The sequence below is a fragment of the Dictyostelium purpureum genome (genome assembly GCF_000190715.1).
Source record: "Dictyostelium purpureum unplaced genomic scaffold DICPUscaffold_351, whole genome shotgun sequence".
Taxonomy (NCBI): Eukaryota; Evosea; class Eumycetozoa; order Dictyosteliales; family Dictyosteliaceae; genus Dictyostelium; species Dictyostelium purpureum.
This window is the reverse complement of record NW_003519687.1, coordinates 11,020-34,478: the sequence shown is the minus strand read 5'-3', so window position 1 is coordinate 34,478 and position 23,459 is coordinate 11,020. Positions and strand designations below refer to the sequence as shown.

Sequence of the window (23,459 nt, the reverse complement as noted above, 5' to 3'; positions counted from 1 at the left end):
ATTCACTTGATTCGTTGGAATCATTATTATTATTGTTGTTGTTGTTGATATTATTATTTGAATAGCTTGTAATTTCACTGTTGAATAATTCATCGCCTCTGCCAGTTAAATATAATACTGCTTTTAAAACAGGGTTACTGATTTTACATCTTTTTGAAACGATATCAAACTTTCTTTCTTTTAATATCCAATCAATAAGAGATATTTGAATGTTGGTAAAGGGTTCTTCTAAATCTGTTGTATGCTTTTTAAAGATTTCATAATTGTATGACGTGGTTTGTATTATTGTTTTTATTGATTCTAAATCTGACCAATTTGAAAATTGATAATCTGACCAACACTTTACAACTACTGAGTCATATTCGAACGAATAGGGTCTTGATAAAATATGTGTTATGGTTTTCAATATTTTATCAGTTAGTTGAATTTGTGATTCATGGGTTAATAATTGATTTACTTGTTGATCTGTCATTTGATTGTTTGATTTTGATGAAACTACTTTAACTTTTTTAACTGGTAAACTGGAAATAGATGAAATTGAAGCTGGTGATGATGAAGATGGCGCTGATAATACAGTTGGCAATAAAAATAATGAATAAATTGAACTCGTAAACTTTAATTTGCTATTTGGTTCTGTTAAATATTTTTCATAATGCGATAATAGTTCAATTCTTCCAAATTTGTAAAATGGTATTATATTATATAGTGATTTATCTTTGAAGTTTGCCAGTATGAAATCTAAAACTTGAGTTGATCTGACATATCTAAATATATTGAAATCGAAATTGCTAAAATTCTTTGTTGGTACTCTTAATTGATCGCAACCAAATTCTTGATAAACTAACTGAATTAATTCCAGATCATCATTTGCCACCATTATATTAAATAAAAACAAAGGTTGAAGTTTTGATTCTTGATTTATTTTATTATCTTTTATATCATTAATTAAATTTATTAAAAATTCTATTTTTTTTTCTTTTAAAATTATATTATTATTATTATTATTATTATTATTATTATTATTATTAGATATTATTTGTTTATTAAATAAAAAATTTGGAAATTCTTCTTGTTGAAATAACAATGAAATTTTATTTTCTGCAATGTATCTATTATTATCTTTACCAGAGAAATCGTTAAGTTGAAACCATTTTTTTAATATTATACTATTTGCGAATGAGAATGCCAGTATTTCAGCTTTATCTAATGAGTATATTTCTTGCTCTGGGTAATTGCTTTCTGTCCATTTTTCTTTAGATATTAAATGATATATTAAAGGTTTCTTATTTGTTATTGAATAGTACATTTCTAAAAGTTTATTTATTATTGGATCTAATTCTTGTTGGCTTGATGAAGAGATATCGATTATTGACAACTTTAATTGACCTTGATTTTTAAATTTTAAATATTCATTATTTATTTCCTTAATTGTTAAATATTCATTATTATTATCTTGTTGTTGTTCTTGTTGGTTATTTTTATTTAATGAGTTTTTGAAATTAATGATTGTATTTTTATCTATATTTAATAGCAATATTGATTTACATGATTCTAATAATTGTTTTAAAGTGAATTTATTTTCTATTGGATCCAATCTAAATAAGTTCATTAAATATAATGGTTGATCTTTGGGAGGTATAAAATTTAAATCTGATATTAAATAATTTAAAACTTTAAATCTTTTTGATAATAGTTCATTTGGTGTATTGAATATTAATTTCCAAATTTGGTTTATAAATTCTATTTGTTGATTTGGTTGTTGTGGTGGTGGTGGTGGAAGAGATTGTATAGGTGATTGTTGATAAAAAGTAGAGTATTTTGAAAATAAATATTTTATAATTTTAAAACTGTTAAATTTGATTGACTGTATTAATGTACCAGGTGAAACTTGATACCATTCAAAGTGTTCTATTAATGTTCTGAGGGCAGATATACAATTGCAAGATATAATTTCTAATACTCTTTCTTTTATATTTGTATTAATTCTAATAGAGTGAGCGCTGAACAGTATTTTATAAAACTCATCGTCGTTGTTTATAAATTTGAAAATTGGTAATAAGGAGCTTAGTTCTAAATTTACTGGGATATTATTATTATTAAATGGTGGTAAACTATTATTGTTTTTTATTGCTGTTGTTGTTGCTGTTGTTGTTGTTGTTAATGGTGTAAATGGTAAAGCTGATTGTTTAATTTTTGGGAATAATAAATATTGGTCATTTTTTATTTTATCCTTAAGTAACTCTTTATGATTGTGTTTGATCATCCATTCCACTTCTATTGCTTGATAATATTTTTTTGAGAACTGGTCATTGTTGTTGCCATCTTTTAAGAACTGAATAATAATTCTAAAAAGGTACTTGTTTTTGACTACTTTCCAAAATAAAAACTCTGAATTTTCGATATTTTTGATTTTTAAGTTATAACAACTATTATTAATTAAATCTGAATTCTCTAAATTTTTTTCTCTTTTTATGCCAACAACACTGTTATATTCATCACAGTTTTGAGTTTCGTGAATAAGTTTTATAAAATTATTTATTCTAACACATATATCTGCTTTTTTGCCAGAATAAGATAAATTGAATAGTCTTGATAATAATATTAAATCATTTAAAGAAACCTGCTCTATATGATTAAAATTTATATTTTTTATTTTATTAATTTCTATAATTTCATTATTACTATCTATACTATTATTATTATTAATATTATTATCCATTTTATAATAATAATAATTTTTAAATATTATAAAATGAATAATAAATATCTATTATTATTTTTTTTGCTATGATTAAATATATATTTTATGTTTAGAATATATTGGTTTTGAAATAAATAAAAAAAAATTTAAAAAATTTAAAAAAAAAAATTAAAAAAATTAAAAAAAAAAAATTTAAAATTTAAAATAAAAAAAAAATAAAAAAAAATAAAAATAATAATAATAATCTCTTTTTGGTAATCGTTTTTTTATTTATAAGCTTATTTGTTTTTATAATTAAATAAAAATGGTAAATTTAATTTGACTATACCAGACGATAAAATTGCAGCAGTTTCCATCCTTAAAATATTATTGCCCATTTTAGTAAGATAGAGTTGTGAATCGTTTCTGTTTGAAACTACTGATTGGATATTGTATAGTTCTCTATCTGAAAATCCTCCTTCGGCACCAATGAATAATAATATATCTTTTGGTTTTTTTATTATTGCTTTATTTGATTGCTGTTGTGGTTGCTGTGGTTGTTGCGGTTGTTTTTGTTGTAGTTGTTGTTGCTCTTGCTTTATATCATCTAAAACTAGTGGTAACTCTTTTCCCTGATATGGATCACCTATAAATACATGAGAATATTTACAATCGCCTTCTTTTTGATTTATAAATCTATCTTTTAAAAACTGGTTTAAAGAAACTGGTGGTATAATATTCATAATTTGATTATTTCTGGATTGTTTTGATGATTCAATTACAATTCTTTCAAATCTATCCAATTTATTATTAGTTATACTTGAGGATTGGGGCGATGATTTTGAAAATTCAGTCTCTAATAATATTAAATTACTTATACCAATTTCACTTAGTTTTTCAATCATCCACTCTGCTCTTGCTAATTTTGGTAATGATGTTGCTATATCTATTTTATTAATTTCTTCGCTATTTGTTGATTCTATACCTAGATTTTCCAATTGCAATATCGTTTCATTTTTATTAATCTCTATAATTTTTGCAACTCCATTTTTCCCATTCGAGTCAAATAATTCTATTGTATTACCAACTTTTAATCTTAATGTTTTTACATGATTGTTTTGTTGTCCACTTAATTGTAAAATACTACCTATTTTATATAAAAAAACAAAAAAAAAGGTTAATATTAAAAAAGAATAAAATAACAACAATAGTTATTATTACCTTTTAAAAATGATGGAAATTCATTAATAAAAAATCTTCTTACCATTTATTTATTATATGTAAGTTTTAATATTAATAATTCTATTTCTATTTATTTTTAACAATATATATATTAAAAAGATTTAATATAAAAACTACAAGCTTTATGGGTGCAGTATTTATTAAATAGTTTTTTTTATTAAGCGAGAGATAAATGATTTTGAATTAAAAAAATTTTTAATAAAAAATGAAATTTTTAAAAAAAAAAAAAAAAAAAAAAAAAAAAAAAAAAAATTCTTAAAAAAAATTTTTTTTTAAAATAGAAATAATCATTTGGGAATATTTGCATAGTAAATCTTTTTTTTTATATATAAATAAATAATTTTGTCTTTTTTTCAAAATTTATAATTTAGTAGAATATTTTAATAGAGTTTATTTAATTTGACTAAATTATATTATAATAAACAAAAGAGGAAAGACCATCAAATTCCTAGGGCAGCATTAAGAAAATTGCAGGAATACAGTGCCCGGATTATATATGTAGACCCCCAACTTTTATTTAATCATTTATAAAATAAGATCTACCAATAATAATTTTTATATGAAGAACCTTACCGCCAATAATAATTAATATTTAATATTAAAAATAAATCGTTAGGAGTGGGTGTGGTAAAATAAAGTATAATTTGGTATGAACAAAATGGATTTGGAACAATATCATGCAAGTCAGTAAGAATTATAATAAAGAGATATAACATAATATATAAAAAGAAAGTTAAGAATCCTTCAATGATTAGACATAATAGCAGAAAAGATTTTTTTTGAAGTTGGGCAAATAAATTTTTTTGTGGAATAATGAGAAAATTATATGTTTATGGATGAAGTAAAGTTCCAATAATAACCATGGTGGGTCTTCTTGGGCTTATGACACTAATGTTTTACTAGAATAATATATCAAGACAAATGTTAGAAAGGGTGGGGTTAATTAAATATTTTTGGGAAATTTTCTTTATTATGTTCCAATTTATTTATTCATTTATCAAATGGATTTTGAACTAAACAATATCTTGATATTATAAAAAACGATACACAAATAAATTTAGAATAATATTCAGATATAAATAAAGTGCCTAAGAGGTTGCCAATCATTTGTCATGACAACTGTAGTTTTCATACAAAGATAGTGAAACAATATTTAGAAGAGAATAATATACAAGTTTATCTATTACCACCCTACAGTCTAGATATTAATATAATTAAAAATCTTTGGTCAATTATTAAAGAAAGGGTATCAAAAAAGATGTTTCGTTACCCATCACAAGACCAAGTTTAGGTATGTCAAGATGAATTTCATTCAATAGAAAAATCAATTATAAAATCATTATATGAATCACTCCCTGACCGAATGGATGCCATATTAAAAGCACATGGAGGGTATACTAAATATTAAATAATAGTAATCATTTATAATTGTAAAAAAAACAAATAAAAAACAAATAAAATTTTTGAAATTGAAAAAACGGATTAAATATTAAGATAAAATTCACCCAAGAACTGTGATGTACTAAGATTTGTTGTAATGAACAAGGATAACTTCTTAATAATAATCAACAATAATTAATAATATTTTTTTTTTTTTTTTTTTTAAAAGTGAAGATAATTAAAAGCAAATGCTTTAAATTAATCAGTAAAATTTTATTTAATGTTTTTTTATAAAGTTTTTAAAGAAAATATTCTAAACTGTTGATATTTGGTAAAGATTTGATGCTGATGAAGTATGCTCTTGCTATTCTTCTTTTGAATTTTCTATATTCTTCATTGATGTTGCTAATTGTTTGTGGTTGTTTAGCTTGTCTTTCCTTGATGTTTTTTAAACCTTTTAAGTATTCTAAAGTAGCTAGTTTAGTCCATTTTGAGGTTAGATTCTTATAATCGAGTTCTTTTATTGTATTTTCTTGATCGTCATATAATTCTTTACATAACCAAATCCAAACTTGATGAAATACCAGGGCTATGGCATTTCTATAAGCGAAACATCTAGTTAAGTCGAAATCTATTGCTTTATAGTTCCATTGGAAGTGTGAAATCTGGTGTTGTTGTAATCCATATTTATTTCTCCATCGGATTTGCTACCTTCTGGGATTTTGTATGAAAGATAATTAAAAGAAACCAACTATTTTAATTAATAAAAAAAGAATTTGGTTATCGAATAATTCTCCGGGAAGATAATTTTATCATAAATAAATCGATAGTTGCAGGGTTCGAACCTGCGCCCCCGAAGGGAATGCCTTAGCAGGGCACCGCATTAACCACTTTGCTAAACTACCAATGATGAATTTTCAAGTATATTTATTGATATCTACCTCTTTTATAGTCTTGGTTCATATTCTAAAAAAGCTCCTTTCGATCCATATTGAAATAGAATATGGAGCTCTATGTAACCAATTGGATAAAATTAAATTATTGTAATTTAAATTTTTTATTTTATATTTTTTTATTTTATTTTATTTTATTTTATTTTAATTATTTAATACCGTAAAAAATTTGTACGTGAAAGTTATTTTAGTTTTTTTTTCATATTTTAAAGAATAATAAAATTACAATAATTTTAAGTTATTGTTATTTTTTATATTTTATTGGACATAAAATTTTAAAAAAAAAATTTTATTCTAAAAAAAAAAATTTATTTTTATTCTTATTTTTTTTTTGGGGTGGAATATTCGATTTTTACGTTTTTTTTTATTTTTTTTTTTTTTTTCAATTTTTTTTTTATTTTTATTTATTTTTTTATTTATTTTTTTCTTTTTTTTTTTTTCAACAACAATTAGCACATTGATTATTTTATACAAAATTTCTATAATCATTTAAATTAATTTAAAATAAGAATCATGGATTTAAAATTTGAAGATTTAGTTGGTAGTTTTACATTTAAAGAAAATGATGATGCAAGTACCATTTATGAAAATAACAAAAATATAATCGATACTTGTATACAGAACAATGGAGAAACATGTAAAGAATCTATAGTTTTTTTCTTTTTTAAAATGTTATTTGATATGCACAATTTTAAAAAAAGAAAAAATACAACCACTCCAAATGAGAATAAAAAAAAACATAAAAAAAATACCGAAAAATTTGAAAAGCCAGAAAAAGATAGCACTCCTATTAAATCAAAAAATGAAGATAAAGAAAATAGTGAAGAGAACCAAAATGCAAATAAAAAAAGTAAAGAGAATAAAGACATATCAATTGAAACTATTAAAGAAAATAAAGATTTAAGTATTGATGAACAAACAAATCAAGAACAAGTATTTTATGAAGTTTATGATTATTCTTCAGAAGATGAAATTGAAGAATCAAATAAAAAAAATGAAATACCAACATTTTCTAAAGAAGAAATTGAAGAATTTTGTAAAAAAACTAATGATGATCAAACTGTTGAAGAAAAATCAAATGAATTTATGGATTTTGAAATTTCAGAAACTGATTCGAGTGTTTTTCAAATGTTAGAACAAAACTCAGATTTAGAAAATAAAAAATTGTTATGGATTAAAATGATGAAATTTAAACAAAAAATACAACAAGATATTGAAAGTATTAAAAATTTATATAAAAATGAAAAATTTTTAAAACTCATCACAAAAGATGTCAATAAAAAGTTAGAAAAAAAAAAAGAGGAGGATTGGACAAAAAACAAAGAAAAAAATTTAATAAAAGCTTACACCAAAATGTGGTACAGAGATAATAAAACAAATTTTATGACTATCACAAATGAAGAAATTTCAACAAAATTAATAGAATATTTAAAAAAAGAAATAGGAAAAGGTCAAAAATTTAGTTCTTCATTTAAAATTCAAACGCTTAAAACGCTTATAAAGGAATCAAAGAAAAATATTAAGTATTTATATAAACCAAAAGACAAATGTTATAAAGAATTATGTGCTAAATATCCAAATTATGTGATTAATGAAAAAATACAATTAGAAACAGAGGTAGTTAAAGATATGGTTAATTCAAAATTTTCTTTTGAAATTAATGATGAAGAGGCTACAAAAGTAGCACAATGGATTTTAAAGGAAAAAGAATCTTTTTATTTTTACACAAAACCAAATAATTTTACGAATCTTTATCAATAAATTTATTTCATTTGATATAAATCCATCGATAACCCTTTAAATTAAAATAAAAAACTTTATAATATTTATCTTTTAAAAAAAATATATAATCAAATCTCTTTCATATTCCCTATTTTATTAAAATTGATGATATAAAAATAGGTTACTTTTTAAATTAGGATACTGAAATATCATAAATTTTTTAAATAAAATATAATAAAATTTTATTTTTTATAAATAATTTGTTTATTTTTTACCATTTTCCTTTTACTATCACTAATTACTAATATAGATTAAAAATTATCATTATCCTCACTTTTTACCGATTATCGTTAGCGTATTCATTTTTCGATTTTTTTAACAAAAATTATCTCTTTTTTTAGCTTTTTTTAAAAAAAATTATTCAAAAAACTTTATTTTATATAAAATTTAATTTTATTTTATAATATATTTGATATTATTACAATTTAATCTTGAAGAAGAATTCCCAAAATTTTACCAACATTAATACCACTGTCTAAAAAGTCATTATTTTGCCAGTCGCTAATGGCCATCTTGAACTCGGTGGTAATAGCAGTATGATGGGCAAAAATGTTAATAACTTCTTTGATAATAACTTCAAATACACCAGCTTCACCACTTTCTAATTTTTCAGCAATAGCTCTAATTTCGTTAACGAATTTTTGGATATTGCATTGTTCGTAGATATCTGGAATTAATAAAAGACCTGCACCAAGATCAATGAAACCACTTTCGATCTTATCTTTTGAGTATGTTTTGAAACCTTGGCTGATTAATGAAAAAGCATTTTCAAAATCCTTAAATGAAGTGGTTGCATCGTTAAAGCATTGTTGGGCTTCTGATGAAACTGCCATTTCTAGACCCTCAGCAAGACCAAGAAGGAAATGACCTACATCAGTCCAACCTGATGGTGAATGACTACCGGAATTGGATGGAGAAGTTGAACCAGTTGATGATGGTAAACCAGATGAAACACCACTATAACTATTACCAGTGCTCGATGAACCATATGAATGGCTTTGTGAACCACTCATTGATGAACCACTCATTGATGAACCACTACCACTTTGTGAACCAGTACTTAATGATCCCATTGAACCAGTTGAATAAATACCAGTATTACCACTAGATGATGAATCACTTTCTGATGAACCTGATTGTGATGAACCTGATTGTGATGAACCTGATTGTGATGAACCTGATTGTGATGAATCTGATTGTGATGAATCTGATTGTGATGATCCTGATGTACCAGATGTACCAGATGAAGATGGTGAACCAGTGGTGGTGAATTGTGATGAGCCTGATTGTGACGAGCCTGATTGTGATGACCCAGTTGATGATGATCCGCCAGTTGTAGTAAATTGTGATGATCCTGATTGTGATGATCCTGATTGTGATGAACCTGATTGTGATGATCCTGATTGAGATGAATCATTTTCTGATGATCCAGTTGATGAACTTGATTGTGATGATCCGGTTGATGATGGGGCTGATGATGATCCACCAGTTGTAGTAAACGAACCAGATTGTGATGAAGAACCTGAACCACTTGAACCACCGGTTTGTGAAGATTGTGATGAAGAACCTGAACCACTTGAGCCACCGGTTTGTGAAGATTGTGAACCTAAATTTTTAAAAAAGTTAGATTAATTATTTAAAAAATAATTTTTTTTAATTTATGATAATACCTGATGATGATGAGTCGCCTCCAGTTGATGATCCACTGCCACTACCACTGCCATTTGATGATGATGATGAGTCGCCTCCGGTTGATGATCCACTGCCACTACCACTGCCATTTGATGATGATGATCCGGTGGATGATGAACCAGTTGAGGATCCACTGCCACTACCACTACCACTACCATTTGAATCTTTATACAAATTATTAATATTAAATTAATTTAAAAATAAGAATGAAATTTTTTTAAAAAAATTAATTATTAAAAAAAAATATTACCTGAAGAATCGGTTGAGTTTGATGAACCAGTAATTGCACCAGTTAAAGAACCAGATGTTCCTGAAAATCCACTTCCACCTGTACCTGAATTTGAAATTATATTAATTTACTATATATTTAACCAAAAAATAAAAAACCAAATTTAATATTTACCCGAACCAGAATTTATTTCAATGGCGTATTGATCTCTGTTTGAGATGGCTGCTGTTAAAGCAACCAAAATCAATAATAAAGAAACAAAGAGTAAATTTGAACTTTTCATTGTTGTGTGTGGTTTAAAGAGATTAAAAATAATAAAATAAAAAAAAAAATAAAAAATTATAAAAGTAAAAAATAAAAAAATAAAAAAAAATGGCAGAAAAAATTTAAAATTTAAAAAAAATAAAATTATAATAAAAAAATCACGGGATTACACCCCGCCACGAAAAGACAATAAAACCAATTAAAAAAAAGATATTTTTAAAATAAAGTTGGGTATTTTTTTAAAATGATAAAATAATGCACCAAAAAAAAATTAAAATGATTAAGTGTAAGCATCCCTTATTGAATTTAATTTATTTGATAAAAATATGTGAAAAAAAAAAAAATAAAAAAAATTTATAAAATTGATTATTTTAGTAATAATAATTATTTACTTGTTTATTATTTTATTTAATTTTATTTTTTGTTGTTTTAATTAAAAACACCGATCTTAATTTTGAACCAATGATAATCGCTAAATAACCAAAGAATAAAGAGACTAAAAAGATTAAACCTCCAATGACTACTCTATAGGTTTCTTGAATTAAATAATCGAAATCTCCTAATGGTGGTGGGAATAACATATAGTTGATATTGGTACCGCTGAAAAATGAACAAATTTCAAAGACTACAAAATGAGCTAAACCAATTAAACTTTCTGAAATTAATGCATATGACCATTCGAATTTGATATCATATCTATACATTTGTAATGTAATTGGTGCTAAAAGTAATGCATAATGTTGAATAAAGAAATTGTGAACTTCAAATGGTAATGTTAAATCTACTGTATCTGGTGCTGCTAATGCTAATACTCTACATTTTAAAATATTAATAATGATGGTTTAATAATAATAATAATAATAATATAACCACTGTTTAAAATGAAATACCCACGTTACAAAAATATAATATACTGAAATTTTAAAAACTTCTCTTCCTTTTCCATAGTTTGGGGTTAATAAACAATATGCATAGATTGAACTTACAATATGACATGGTTGGAGCATAAAAAATACGACTCTCCATCCTCTTACGCATTTATAAATAAGATTTAATATTACATTAATTATTAAAATTGCTGCCAATATATAATTTATAATTGATCCAATATCTTTAACCATTAGTGGTCGATTTTTATTAATAATTTGATTTCTTTTTAATAATTTATAACCCACTGTTTATTCATATTATTATTCATATTATTATTTATTATTAATATTATATTAAAACAAAATTTTGTATAAAAAAAAAAAACTATTAATATGATTTAAAAAAAAATTTAATCAATTATAAAAAGAAAAAAAAAAAAGATTCTTACAATACATTGTTATTAAATAAAATGTATTCATAATTAAAAATTCGATGGCATGTTGTTCTGGTGTTAAAAACCAATGTTTTTTTTCGATTGGATCGCTTATACTTAAAAAAGTATAGGCTAGTGCCTTTACAACTCTATTAAACATTTTACTATCTTTTTATTATAGCTATTGTTATTATTTATTTATTATTACAAAAATTGATTTGATGGTATATTTTAAAAAAATTTAAAATATTAAAAAAATCAAATAAAAAAAAAAATTTTAAAATAAAAAAAAAATCAAACAAAAAAAAAAAATTTAAAATAAAAAAAAAATATAAAAAATAAAAAAAAAACGAATGATGAAACAATGCATTCTTTGAAACTTTAATATAAATTATCTCTTTTAAAATTTATAATTTAATTAAACAATAAAAAAAAAAAAAATTTAAGTTTTTATAGATTTATATTTATTTAAAAAGAAAAAAAAAATTAAAAAAAGATTTGATTAAAAAAATATACAAAATATGTGTGTTGAAAATTTTTAAACTATTATTACTTTCTACTATTATTATATTGGTGAATTTAAAGTTGTTTTAAATTTCATCTTCATATTCATCATAACGATTATATTGAGCTTTTGAAGGAGCTTTTTTGAATATTGAAACTACTAAACCAACCAAGAAGAAACCAATAATGACCCAAGTGGCATAGTAGAAAATGATTCCAAAGAAAGAAGTACCCAATTGAATACGTGAAGTTAAAGAACCAATTTGAGACATAACACAAGCACCTTGTGGAGCAGAGATATTGCATGGCTCTAAAGCGGCAGAGGTTGCGTTGAAAAATTGTTGAGTGCCATACATAACATAACGTGGAGCTAATTGAACGATTTGCATATTTAAGCAAAGGTTGCTTAACATTAATAAAACTGAAGCAATTAAAAGTCCTTGTGGGAAAGTTTTACGATAGCTAAATTCAAACATGTTGATCCAAAGGAATCTAATACCAATTCTAGTGATACCAGATAAAGCACAAACGTAGATATATAAAATTAAACCACCCAATAAGATGTAGTCCAATGGAAAGTATGGAGCTAAATCTAATAAAACGATATCGAATGGATTCTTTAATTTTGGATAAGTTGAGAGGAAACCACATGCTGAACCACAAACTGAACTTGAGATCTTATCAATGATTGCGAGAACTAATGAGATAACAATTAAGAATGATAATAAGATGAAAATGAAACCAAAAATAAAAGCAAATGGTCTGAAAATGACTAAAACTTTTTTAATTCCTCTGTCAGCTTTATCTAAACGGTCTGATCTTTTTTCGAGGGCTCTTTCTTTACCTTTTAATAGACTAAGATGGCTTTGCTCTTTTTCTGTTAATGATTTTCCAGATGCATATTTTGATGAATAGAAACTACTCTTTTCTCTAGTCTTGAATAAATCTTTATTTAAGTCAGCTTTATCATCGTCAGTTCTTCTATTGCCTTTAATTAAACCAATTGGGAATGCAGAAAGACCATAGGCAGTATAAGTAATCCAAACAGCAAAACCTAAAATTGTTAAACATGCAATTGCAAACAACAATGATGACTCTACAGCATTTTGATTCAATACCTCATCTTTAATCCATTGATCAATATTTTCATTTCCAATAGATTTGCTTCCTGGTCTAACAAATGCTCCAACTACTAATAAAACAACTGCAAACAAAACAAAAAATACTGTATATTTGCATCCTGCATAAACTCTTGAACAAACTGGTATATTTTCATCATACTCTTCATAGAAAAAGTATGCAAATGGTACTAAAATTAATGAAACTCCAATAATTGATCCATATAAAACTAAAGTTAAATTAAAAATATATTAGAATTAATTAAAAATATAATTTTATATTATTATTATTATTATTATTATTTATATTAATTGATTATTTTATTATATCTTGATACTATACTATAATATAACATTTTAACACCTTCAGTTCTTGAGGCTATAGTTCCTGCATCAATTAGTGTTCCATTTTTTGACATTGTAGAAACATTTAATATATCGACTGGAATTAACATTACACATAATAATGTTAAAGTTAAACCAATTACTGCAATAATTGTTGTAATGGCTTCTGATTCATGTTTATCTGAATAATATTTAACCACAATATAATTTAATGCTATAACAAACTAAATATTACCTATTAGTACATATTAATTTATAAAACTTTATATTTAAAATTGAATGTTACTTACTAATATGCAACCTGCAAATATAACCCAACCCAAATCAATTGATATCATCTTTATTTACTATTTATTTAAATATCTATTTAAATATTATATAAATAAAATTATATATGTTTATGTGAGGGAGAAAATAATAAAAAATAATTTTAAAAAATTTTAAAAAAATTAAAATTAAAAAAATTAAAAAAAAATAAAATTTAAAAAATAAAAAAAAATAAAATTATAAAATAAAGAATAAAAAAGGTTAGATGGGTGTTAATTGTGTGAGGTAATATTTTGGATAAAATAAAAATTTATATGTTGATGGTTTTTAATTTCGTTGTATCTTCACCACGGAAAATTATGACATATAAAATTATTTGTTTGTTTAGAAAAAAAAATAAAAATAATAATTTTAAATAAATAAATAAAATTTTTAAAATCTATTTATTTTTATTCTTTCCTTTTTTGAATAAAATAAAAAAAGAATTAAAAAAAATAATAAATTATATTTTTTTTAAAAAAAAAATTTATGTTTATTATTTTATTGTTTTATTTTATTTAAAAATTTATTAAATTACATTTTAAATGATTAGTTAATAAAAACTAATCAAATAAACCACCCATATCATCATTTGACTCTGTCATATAGGATTTTTGAGATATTGGTTGAGGTTTACTACATTTCTTTTTACCAATAAGATTACTAACCATTGCGGAGGCACCTGATCTATCATTAACAGCAACCTTTTTAAGAACATTAATATTGAATTGGGCCAATTGATCACCTACATAGGCTTCTTGTAATTGAATATTTTGTTGTAATTGTTGTGGTGTAATGTTACGATTCATTTGTTGCTGTTGTTGTGGTGGTGCAATGTTACGATTCATTTGTTGTTGTGGTAGTTGTTGTTGTTGTTGTTGTTGTAATTGATTGATATTTTGTTGTCTAATTTGTTGAACTTGTTGTTGTTGTTGTTGTTGTAATTGCTGTTGTTGTTGTCTACGTGGTGATGGTGGTTGAGCTTGATTAACTGCAACTGGTTGAGCTTGATTAATCTTACCAACTGAATTTCTCATTATACTTTGAAGACTTGGTCTATTAACTGGTAAAATTGGTGGTGGTGGTGGTGGTGGTAATGGAATACCATTGGCACCAAGTTTAACTACTGGTTTAGGTGGTTGGCTACTGAGTGGTAATGGTATTGGTATAGTACCAAACATTGGTGGTGGTGGTGGTGGTGGTAATGGAATTGGTACTTTTTCAATCTCTTTGATAACATCTAAAATATGTTTATAATCTTTGTGTTCGACACCACATTCTTTTTCTCTAATTGATTTAATGTCGAAAAGAATTTGTAAAGCTTCTTGCTTTCTCTTTACAGTATTTAATATAATAGCAAGACGAATTTGAGTTGATAATACAATTTGATGATTTGAACCAAAAATCTTTTTAGTGATATCAATGGCTCTGGTAGCACATTGTTCAGCTTTTTTATATTCTTCTTGCATTTCATAAAGACTGATCATATGACGTAAAATTTGAGCAACTCTAGAATGCGATAAACCAAAGTTTGATTCATAAATTTTAAGTGAACCTTTAAAGCATGATTCAGCATCGCTAAATTGATCCTTTTCAATGTAAAGAGAACCAAGACGTGTAAGGATACGGGCATATGAAACATCATTATCACCCAATTTAAGCTCGGTTAATTCTAAGGCTCTTGCAAAGAATTGTTCTGCGACATCAAGTTTTCTAGCTTCTTCTACAAAGTGAACAACACCAAGACTATAGGCTACATCTGCAACCAACAAACTATTGCTTTCATATTTATTTTCACAAATATTCATTGCTTGATATAAAACTTTCTTGGCATCTTCATGTTTGTTTCTATTTGTAGCCAAAGTACCTAACAAATTAAGAGTAATAGCAACTTCGATATCTTCTTCACCTCTTTCTTTGGTATAAATAGCGAGAGCAGCTTTAAATTTGGCTTCTGATTTTTCATATTGACCTTTGGTAAGATACATTCTACCCATAGCACGGTCAACCTTGGCAGCTTCGAGATTTTGAGAGTTATTAACATAAAGTTCACGACATTTGGTGTAGAAAGATTCAGAACCATCATATTGAGATATTTCTTCCATGAATGAAGCTACTCTATACCAAAGGTCAGAAATTACTAAACCAGAAGCTTGTATGAATGAACGAGATACAACGGCTTGGAACTCGCTTGAACATTTATATGGGATTGGGTCATCTCTTTCAGCAGCATTTCTTGGTGGTTTGGTTTGTTTCTCGAGTACATTCCAATAGTTGATTAAATCGACTTTGTGATGTGGTGTATAAAGCTTATCGAATACGAAAAGATTTGTTAAAGTTGAATTTAATTTTTCCCAGTTTTCTGATTTTAAGAGATGATATGGATATTCTTCAATAAATCTTTCAGTTAAATCTTGTGAAACTTCGTACTCTTGAGCTAAATCGAGATAAACATCCCTGGTATTGTTGATGTACTTTCTTTCGACGGCATCTGCGATATCATTGTTTAAGAAGGTGATAACACCACTGCTATAACTAATATAGTTTTCCATTAAAACCAAAAGTGAGGACCACTCTTCTGGGTCGATATTCTTTTTATTTAAAAGCGAAGTCATCATTGAAATTTCGATACCTCTTCTACTGCCCCAAATGTATTTAAGGAATTCTTTGACTAAACCCTTACCCTTTGGATCATAGTCTTTTTCGATACGATCCAAAATGATTTCATAAAGATTACTTGTGTTTTTGGCTCTATAGAGGGTTTTAACACGGGTGTCTAATTTTTCATAATCACCAAATACCAAGATATCGTCCAATACCAATTGAAGGAAACGTGGGTTTGAAGTTGATTTTGAAATTGCAATTTGGATCTCTTGTTGATCGGTTAATTTCTTGGCATATTTTTGAAGATATAAACGTACCATGGATTTTCTTTCTGGTTCGCTGAATGGTTGAATATTGATAATGGAGGAGTTTCTCTTTTTTAAAATTTCAGCTTGTCTGGTGCTATTGGTAGTTGAAACGATCATCTTGAATCCTTGTGGGTAGATTTTTGGGAACCAAATTAACTCTTGACTATTATCTCTTTGATCCATTTTATCTAAACCATCAATTAAAACAATAACTCTTTTACCGTTCATTGTTGGATGGGACATTATATATTGAATAAATAATGTAAATTCGTGAGAAATCTTTTCACTTTCGAGAGTTTCATCTGGAATCTCTGGTACCCATGACGATGATGAAGCAGATGATGAAAAAACTGAAGCACCGCCGCTACTTGAAAGCTTTTGATCCTTTTCAATTAAATGCTTAAGTTCGTGCATTACTCTAATCAATGTACTTGTAAATTTGTTTGAAGATGGTGATGCACCGACCCAATGAGAAATTGAAAAATCTTCTGGATGTTGCTCTTTGTGTTGCTTTAACCAATTGCACATTAATGAACTTTTGCCAATACCACTGTCACCTTGAACTAATAATACTTGTTTCTTTGAGGTGGTAATAAAAGTGTCGATATCCATGAAATAAGTTTCGTTGGTTATATAGAATTTAATAAGACTCTTATAAAAGATTGAATGAAGGAAACGTTCTTTTTCAAAACCTTTTAATTCACAGTTACCAGATGGGAATTTCTTGTCAATAAACTTTTCTAAATCTTCATAAAGAACATCAGAAAGATTGGTTGGACGTCTATATTCAGATGATTTGAATTGTTGATTTTTAGTAATTTCTTGTTTTAATTTATCTAATTTTTCTTTTGAACGTGGACCTTCTGAAACATAATTATTCTTTTCGATTTGTGGGAGTTCTTCGATGTAGTATGGATCACGGAAATAAAAGAAACCATTTTTACCAGAGTTTGGATTGTTTAAAAGCATACGGAATTCAATTTCAGTCATACTTGCATCTCTAAATTTATTAACCCATGGGAAATCATTGATGGCATGGTCTAATGTTGAAACCAATAATTGTTGAGTCTTTGGATCTGATTTTTCTTGGGCTGACCAACCATATCTTTCACCAAAAAGACCGATTAAAACATTACATTTTTCTAATTCTTTTAAGCACATTGATAGACTGTTGGATTGTTCGGATTGATTGCTGGTTACACCCCATCTAAGATCGACGTAGCTAATCATAATATCCCTTTCGATGCAAAGCTTTCTAATCTTTGGAATAACAACTTTAACAATTTGGTCACGATCGAATTTCATATCTTTGAATGGAGATGAAATGAAAATTCTAATTTCTCTTTCGGCAAACTCTTCTCTGTTGATTGATGAATTGGATGAAATTAAATCTTCATCTGAATCATCATCAGAAAGATCGTTGTCGTCGTCATCGTTGGTAGATGGACGACTAGAGTACTCTGAACAATCATCCATTAAACCATCATGGCCTTCAAGTAGTTGAGAGGCACCACTTTCATGGTTTGTAATATAAAGTTGATCCAATCTATCGTCATTCAAGTTGGCTAATCTCTTTAATAAAATTGATTCCATATTTGAGATGTTTGTAATGGCTCTCTTTAAATTCTCTAATTGACATCTTAAAACAACACCATCTTGTTCTTTTGGAGTTGGTATTTTGTGAATATTTCCATCGAAAAATAAAAAGTGAATTGGATAACCAAATTGTTTACCATCATTTGATGCATATACTGGAACTTGACCTATAGAGGGATTAATACCATATGGAACTGTACAAAGTACTGACGAATTTGAATGAAATTCATAATTTGTAGCAAATATATTATCACCAAATCTAACTCTAAATGATGGTCCTATAATAAAATTTAAATTTTGTTTTTATTAATAAATTTCATTAAATATAGTTTTATATTAATGAATATTTACCTGGTGCAAATGATATACCATAAATTGATATTTGGTAACCGCCATATGAAGGTCCAGATGGTGGTATAATTAATGTTATAGTTGGATCATTTACTGCAGCTGGTTGGGGCTGAACCAAGTTTGGGTTTACTTTAACAATTTTATTATTAGTTGTTGCTAGTGTTGTAATTTGTGATGATGATTGTGGAAGTGGTTGTTGATCAGCAAATTTAATATTTGTTTTTCTAGAGTATCTTTCTACATCTTTAGAAATACTATCATATTCAACGAGTTCTGTCTCTAATTTCTTTGCTGTTGAAATTGGAAATTTATTTTCATTTATAGTTTTTAAAGTTGTAATAATAATATCAACCTAGTTTATTGAAAATGAAAAAAAAAAAAAAAAATTGAAAAAAAAAAAAAATTAATTTTCAAAATTTTAAAATAGTTAAAAAAAAATAAAATATTTTAAATATTTATAAAAAACTATATATATAAATAAACAATAAATATAAATTTACTTTTTTTGAAAATCTTTTTTCTAATTTTCCTTTTTTATATATTACAAATGATTTACATTTTTCTCTTTGAATTTCATCAAGAGATAAAATATAAATATATTTATCTTTGAAAGTATTTTTCATTTATAAGTGTTTGTGTTAATGTTATTTATTGATTAAATTACAAAAAAAAATTTAATTAAATAAAAAAATCAATAAAAAAATTTTTTAAAAAAATTAAATTTAATTTTTTAAAAAAAAAAAATCAATTGATTCTTTGAAACCGATTTGAAAAATTATTTTTTTGATGCTTTAAAAATTATTTTTAAATTTTGTTAAGAAATATTAAAGAAAATAATTATTAAATTCAAAGTTTGCAAGAAGAAATGTATAAATTAGGATAAATATATTTTAATTCATATTTTATATGAATTTTTCAAGAGCTATTTATTAATTTTATGATAATAATTTTGTGATCCTGAACAAAATTAATTTTAAGACTAATGTTAATAATATTATCTCTAAATTATTTTTATTTATATAATTTATTTTTTTAAAAATTATTAATAAAAAAAAAAGACTCATTTTTTATTTTTTATTTTAAATCTTTTTAATCGTCAATAACTTTCCCCATTTTATAATTTGTATATAGGTCTTAATGAAATGGAGTTTGTTTGACGAGAAAACTTCTTTTAAAAACTTTTATTATTATTTAAATTAAATAAATAAATGTAAAATATTATTAAAAAATTTAATATTATGTCAATTATCAATTGATACTATTTTTATTTATAGTTTAATTGTTACTTGATGAATCCTCAATTTCGAGTCTATTTGATACCTTTTTATTAACAGAGCATGTTAGATAACCAGATTTACAGACAATATGGTCACCTAAACAATTCATAGAAGTACCTTTGGTTGTACATTTTATAGAACCACTGTGTGTATCAGTTGAGCATGTATCATCAAATGAATCTGTACAATGTGTTATGCCATTTCCAATACATTCAATTGCCTCGTTACTTTGAATTAATAATGAATCTCGGTATTTGGTGCAAGTGACACTTTGTGGTGCTGGTGTTGGTTCTGGTGTTGGCTGTTCTGTTGGCTCTGGTGTTGGTTGTTCTGTTGGCTCTGGTGTTGGTTGTTCTGTTGGCTCTGGTGTTGGCTCTTGTGTTGGTTCTTGTGTTGAATTTTTTAAAGAAATTATAAAATCGGAAGCAAAATTTGAGCTTGTGATCCAACCCAAATTAATACCATTATCATAAAGCCATGCATATGGACTTGCGATTTTATATAAATTATTGGGTTGTCTTACTAAATACATTTTTTCCCAATCACCTGAAAAAAAAAAAATTAGTAAAGGTTTAAATTAGATAAAATAAAAAGATATCTTACCTAAATGTTGAATTGTAAAAACTCTTCTATCGGTTGGATCTGATGATAAATAGTTGCCATACAAATCTTTAATAACAACCTTACCGTTATTAACTGGGATAAGGGTAAAGGTAGTGTTGTATTCAGATGTTGAATAAGACAATGCGATTTTTTTATTTAAGCCATTGAAATCTTCAGAGTACCAAGTAGTGTTTGAAACATCAAATACCTTTTGGGTGACGTTTGATTGGATTGTAATTTGTTTATATAATAATGGATGTAACTGATGGTCGAAATTGGTAAAATTATTTAAAACATTTATTGTCCAATAGGTGTAGTTAACGAATGAATAATCTATACCAAAGTTATTGTTTTCTGTTAAATATCCTTCATTACTACTAATTGATATCATATCACTTGTAATATAATTAAAAGTTAAACCCATTTTTTCGAAATAATCATTCTGTAATTTTCCATTTTCATAAAAGAAATAGCCCAATCTATCATTTAAATTATTTAAACTAACAGTTTTTAATGAACTAGTGTGATTTGGTTTCCATCTGTAGTTGGTATCAAAAACCTGTAAAAATCTACCAGTTTTTTGTGACTTTAATGTAATATAACTCTTGTATGAATCAGCATTTACCTTTATCAACAAAACTGATAATAATAATATAACAATACTGAATTTATTCATTTTATTTGTGACTTTTTTTTTAACAAAAACAAATTTTTTATTTTTTTTTAATCACGCAAAAAAATAAAAAATTAAAAAAAAAAAAAATTTCCTTAATCCCCAAAAATAAATATAAAACAAAAAAAAATTTTAAAATAATAAATCAAGAATTAGACCTTAGAAAAATAAAAAACCAACCCCCAAAATAATAATCAAGAGAAAGTTCTTTTTTTATTTTGCTTTATCTTTAATTTTTAAGTAATTGTTTTATTGAATTTTTAAACTGTAAGATCCCCTGGGTGTGTGACAAACCCCCATCTATTAATAAATATTTTAAATTCGTTTATTATACAATATTAAAAAAAAAGAATTTATTTATTAAACATCACCAAAAAGTTTTGTGAAAATAAAAAAAAAAACATTTTATGTGTCTTATTTAATTTATTTAATTTTATTTAATTATCTGATTTATCGTCATCTGAAACATGTAAAAAGCTATTAATTTCATTATCAGAGTCAGAGTCTTCATTTGTCTTCTTTTTTCTTGAACCAGATTCATTTTTATTTCTATAGTTACTAAGATTACGCTTGTTATCTTTTTTAATGTTCTTTTTGGCTTGTTTCTTCTTTTTAGTTTTTCCACTGGCCATACCATCGTCATCGGATGAATCGATATCATCAATATTTAATAAAGAAAGATCCAATAATTGACCATTATCACCAACTAAAACAGTATCAACTCTAGCTTTTAATACTCTACAAGACTCTTGAACTACAGATCCACATGAACATTTTTCACCAGAGTGGCTAAAAGAACCAAGTTTAGTTTCGCATTTTGGACAAACGACTTTGATATTGTTTTTAGTGATATCTACTTTCATCCATGGAGCAGCTGATAAAAAGAATGATTTACAACCACGACTATTATTACTACCTGTAACTTCTTTATCTGCTTGCTGCTGTTGTTGTTGTTGCTTTTGTTTTTGTTGTTGTTTAACATAATTATGATCTAAAACTTTTGATTTCTCTTCATGTTGAATCAAATCTATATAATTAAATAATCTAGTTCTACACTTTTTGCAAGAGTAATGAATATTTTCCAATTCCTTTTGTGAAAGTTTTGAAATATTTCTATCAAAAGTTTTAATTGCATTTTCTTCATCTGAATCCTCGTAATCTTCGTTATCACTATCTTCGTTATCACTACCTTCATCTTCCTCGTCTTCGTCTTCGCTTTCGATTTGTTGTTTCTTTTTTGATTTTGGTTTTGATTTTGATTTTTTATCGTCTTTGGTTGCTGGTGTTGCTTTTGTTGATTTCTTTGATGGCTTTGTTGATTTGGTCTCAACCTTTTCTTCCTTTTCTTCCTCTTCCTCCTCTTTATTCTCTTCAACGTCAGCTTGCTCTGGTTCAATTGGTTTGACTAATGAATAAAATTGAATTGCATTTTGTTTAAGTTGTTTTGCTAAATCCTCAACTGACATTTCTAATTGTTTTGCTGCAACTTCTAAAACATAAACAAGATTAGATGGTTCGTTTCTTTGTTCTTTAATGTATTGATCTGGAATATTTTGTGGTGTATGATTTGGACTATCTGAAACTAAAAGAATTCTATCTTTTGGTACTTTGGTAATGAAATCTCTAATTTGATCACCCTTATCACTTTCTTCACATAAAAGACCATTAAAACTAATGTAAAAATCCATGTCTATAAACTTTTGTAAAAAGCTGCTACTGCCACTATATGAATAAATCATACCTCTAACTATATCTTTTCTACAATCCTTTAATACTTCGAGTAAACCATCACCACTACCAAAATCTTGCAATACCACTGGTAATCCCAATTCTGCTGCTAATGAAACCTGTGCCTTTAAAAATTTCTCTTGTGGGAATTTTAAACCATAATCTCTTTCATAATCTAAACCAGTATAAATTGCAACAACATTTGGATTAACTGCATGCTATAATTAATTGGTTTATTAGTAACTTATAAAACACTCATGTTTTCATTCAGATCTATTAAAATCAAACTTACAATTTTTAATTGATGAACTAATTGTAAAAATAATTTATCACTCATCTTTTTTGAACTAATATTTGATGGATGAATACCAACTACACTATAGATGGATCCTTGGTGAGCTTGTGATACTGCAATTGATGTCTCTGACTTTTCAAAATCATTGGTAATGATAACCATACCCTCTACACCTGCACTCTTTGCTCTTTGAATAACACGAGATTGGTCATTCTCTAAATGTCTA

General features: G+C 25.7%; 9 protein-coding genes across 9 annotated transcripts in view; 1 reads left to right on the top strand and 8 right to left on the bottom strand.

The window, feature by feature from the left end:
- Positions 1-6: 6 nt before the first annotated feature.
- Positions 7-2,719, bottom strand: DICPUDRAFT_83170 (uncharacterized protein; the record flags this gene model as incomplete). The annotated part of the gene is made up of 1 exon (XM_003292507.1): positions 7-2,719. A coding segment is annotated over one exon (2,713 nt), but the record flags the coding sequence as incomplete, so codon positions are not given.
- Positions 2,720-2,979: 260 nt separating this feature from the next.
- On the bottom strand, positions 2,980-3,947 carry DICPUDRAFT_157290 (uncharacterized protein; the record flags this gene model as incomplete). Its single annotated transcript, XM_003292506.1, has 2 exons — positions 2,980-3,827; positions 3,902-3,947. The coding sequence occupies 2 exons, from the start codon at positions 3,945-3,947 to the stop codon at positions 2,980-2,982; spliced, it is 894 nt and encodes a 297-aa protein (XP_003292554.1).
- Positions 3,948-6,768: 2,821 nt separating this feature from the next.
- Positions 6,769-8,016, top strand: DICPUDRAFT_83167 (uncharacterized protein; the record flags this gene model as incomplete). Its single annotated transcript, XM_003292510.1, has 1 exon — positions 6,769-8,016. The coding sequence occupies one exon, from the start codon at positions 6,769-6,771 to the stop codon at positions 8,014-8,016; it is 1,248 nt and encodes a 415-aa protein (XP_003292558.1).
- A 452-nt stretch (positions 8,017-8,468) lies between these two features.
- Positions 8,469-8,915, bottom strand: DICPUDRAFT_11690 (uncharacterized protein; the record flags this gene model as incomplete). The annotated part of the gene is made up of 1 exon (XM_003292505.1): positions 8,469-8,915. A coding segment is annotated over one exon (447 nt), but the record flags the coding sequence as incomplete, so codon positions are not given.
- A 1,711-nt stretch (positions 8,916-10,626) lies between these two features.
- Positions 10,627-11,685, bottom strand: DICPUDRAFT_83165 (uncharacterized protein; the record flags this gene model as incomplete). Its single annotated transcript, XM_003292504.1, has 3 exons — positions 10,627-11,035; positions 11,117-11,396; positions 11,541-11,685. 3 exons carry the CDS (start codon positions 11,683-11,685, stop codon positions 10,627-10,629), a joined length of 834 nt encoding a protein of 277 aa, XP_003292552.1.
- A 284-nt stretch (positions 11,686-11,969) lies between these two features.
- On the bottom strand, positions 11,970-13,895 carry DICPUDRAFT_58029 (uncharacterized protein). The gene is made up of 3 exons (XM_003292503.1): positions 13,783-13,895; positions 13,491-13,716; positions 11,970-13,377 (listed from the first exon to the last, which is right to left on the bottom strand). The coding sequence occupies exons 1-3, from the start codon at positions 13,828-13,830 to the stop codon at positions 12,116-12,118; spliced, it is 1,536 nt and encodes a 511-aa protein (XP_003292551.1). The 5' UTR covers positions 13,831-13,895; the 3' UTR covers positions 11,970-12,115.
- A 466-nt stretch (positions 13,896-14,361) lies between these two features.
- DICPUDRAFT_58027 (uncharacterized protein) lies at positions 14,362-19,280 on the bottom strand (the record flags this gene model as incomplete). The annotated part of the gene is made up of 3 exons (XM_003292502.1): positions 14,362-18,584; positions 18,658-19,009; positions 19,158-19,280. The coding sequence occupies 3 exons, from the start codon at positions 19,278-19,280 to the stop codon at positions 14,362-14,364; spliced, it is 4,698 nt and encodes a 1,565-aa protein (XP_003292550.1).
- Positions 19,281-19,932: 652 nt separating this feature from the next.
- On the bottom strand, positions 19,933-21,213 carry DICPUDRAFT_83162 (uncharacterized protein; the record flags this gene model as incomplete). Its single annotated transcript, XM_003292501.1, has 2 exons — positions 19,933-20,480; positions 20,538-21,213. The coding sequence occupies 2 exons, from the start codon at positions 21,211-21,213 to the stop codon at positions 19,933-19,935; spliced, it is 1,224 nt and encodes a 407-aa protein (XP_003292549.1).
- Positions 21,214-21,647: 434 nt separating this feature from the next.
- DICPUDRAFT_157281 (uncharacterized protein) overlaps positions 21,648-23,459 on the bottom strand; it is a gene marked incomplete at both ends in the record, with an annotated part of 2,614 nt that continues 802 nt past the window's right edge. Inside the window, 2 exons of the mRNA XM_003292500.1 lie at positions 21,648-23,156; positions 23,231-23,446. Of these exons, the coding sequence (XP_003292548.1) occupies positions 21,648-23,156; positions 23,231-23,446 (1,725 nt within the window). The remainder of the gene's footprint in view (positions 23,157-23,230; positions 23,447-23,459) is intronic.

Coding starts and splice junctions, on each gene's coding strand:
- DICPUDRAFT_58029 (XM_003292503.1), bottom strand. CDS start 13,830: ATGATATCAATTGATTTGGGTTGGGTTATATTTGCAGGTTGCATATTA. Junction 13,717..13,782: donor TATTTGCAGGTTGCATATTA/GTAAGTAACATT, acceptor GGTAATATTTAG/TTTGTTATAGCATTAAATTA. Junction 13,378..13,490: donor TGTTAAAATGTTATATTATA/GTATAGTATCAA, acceptor ATTTAACTTTAG/TTTTATATGGATCAATTATT.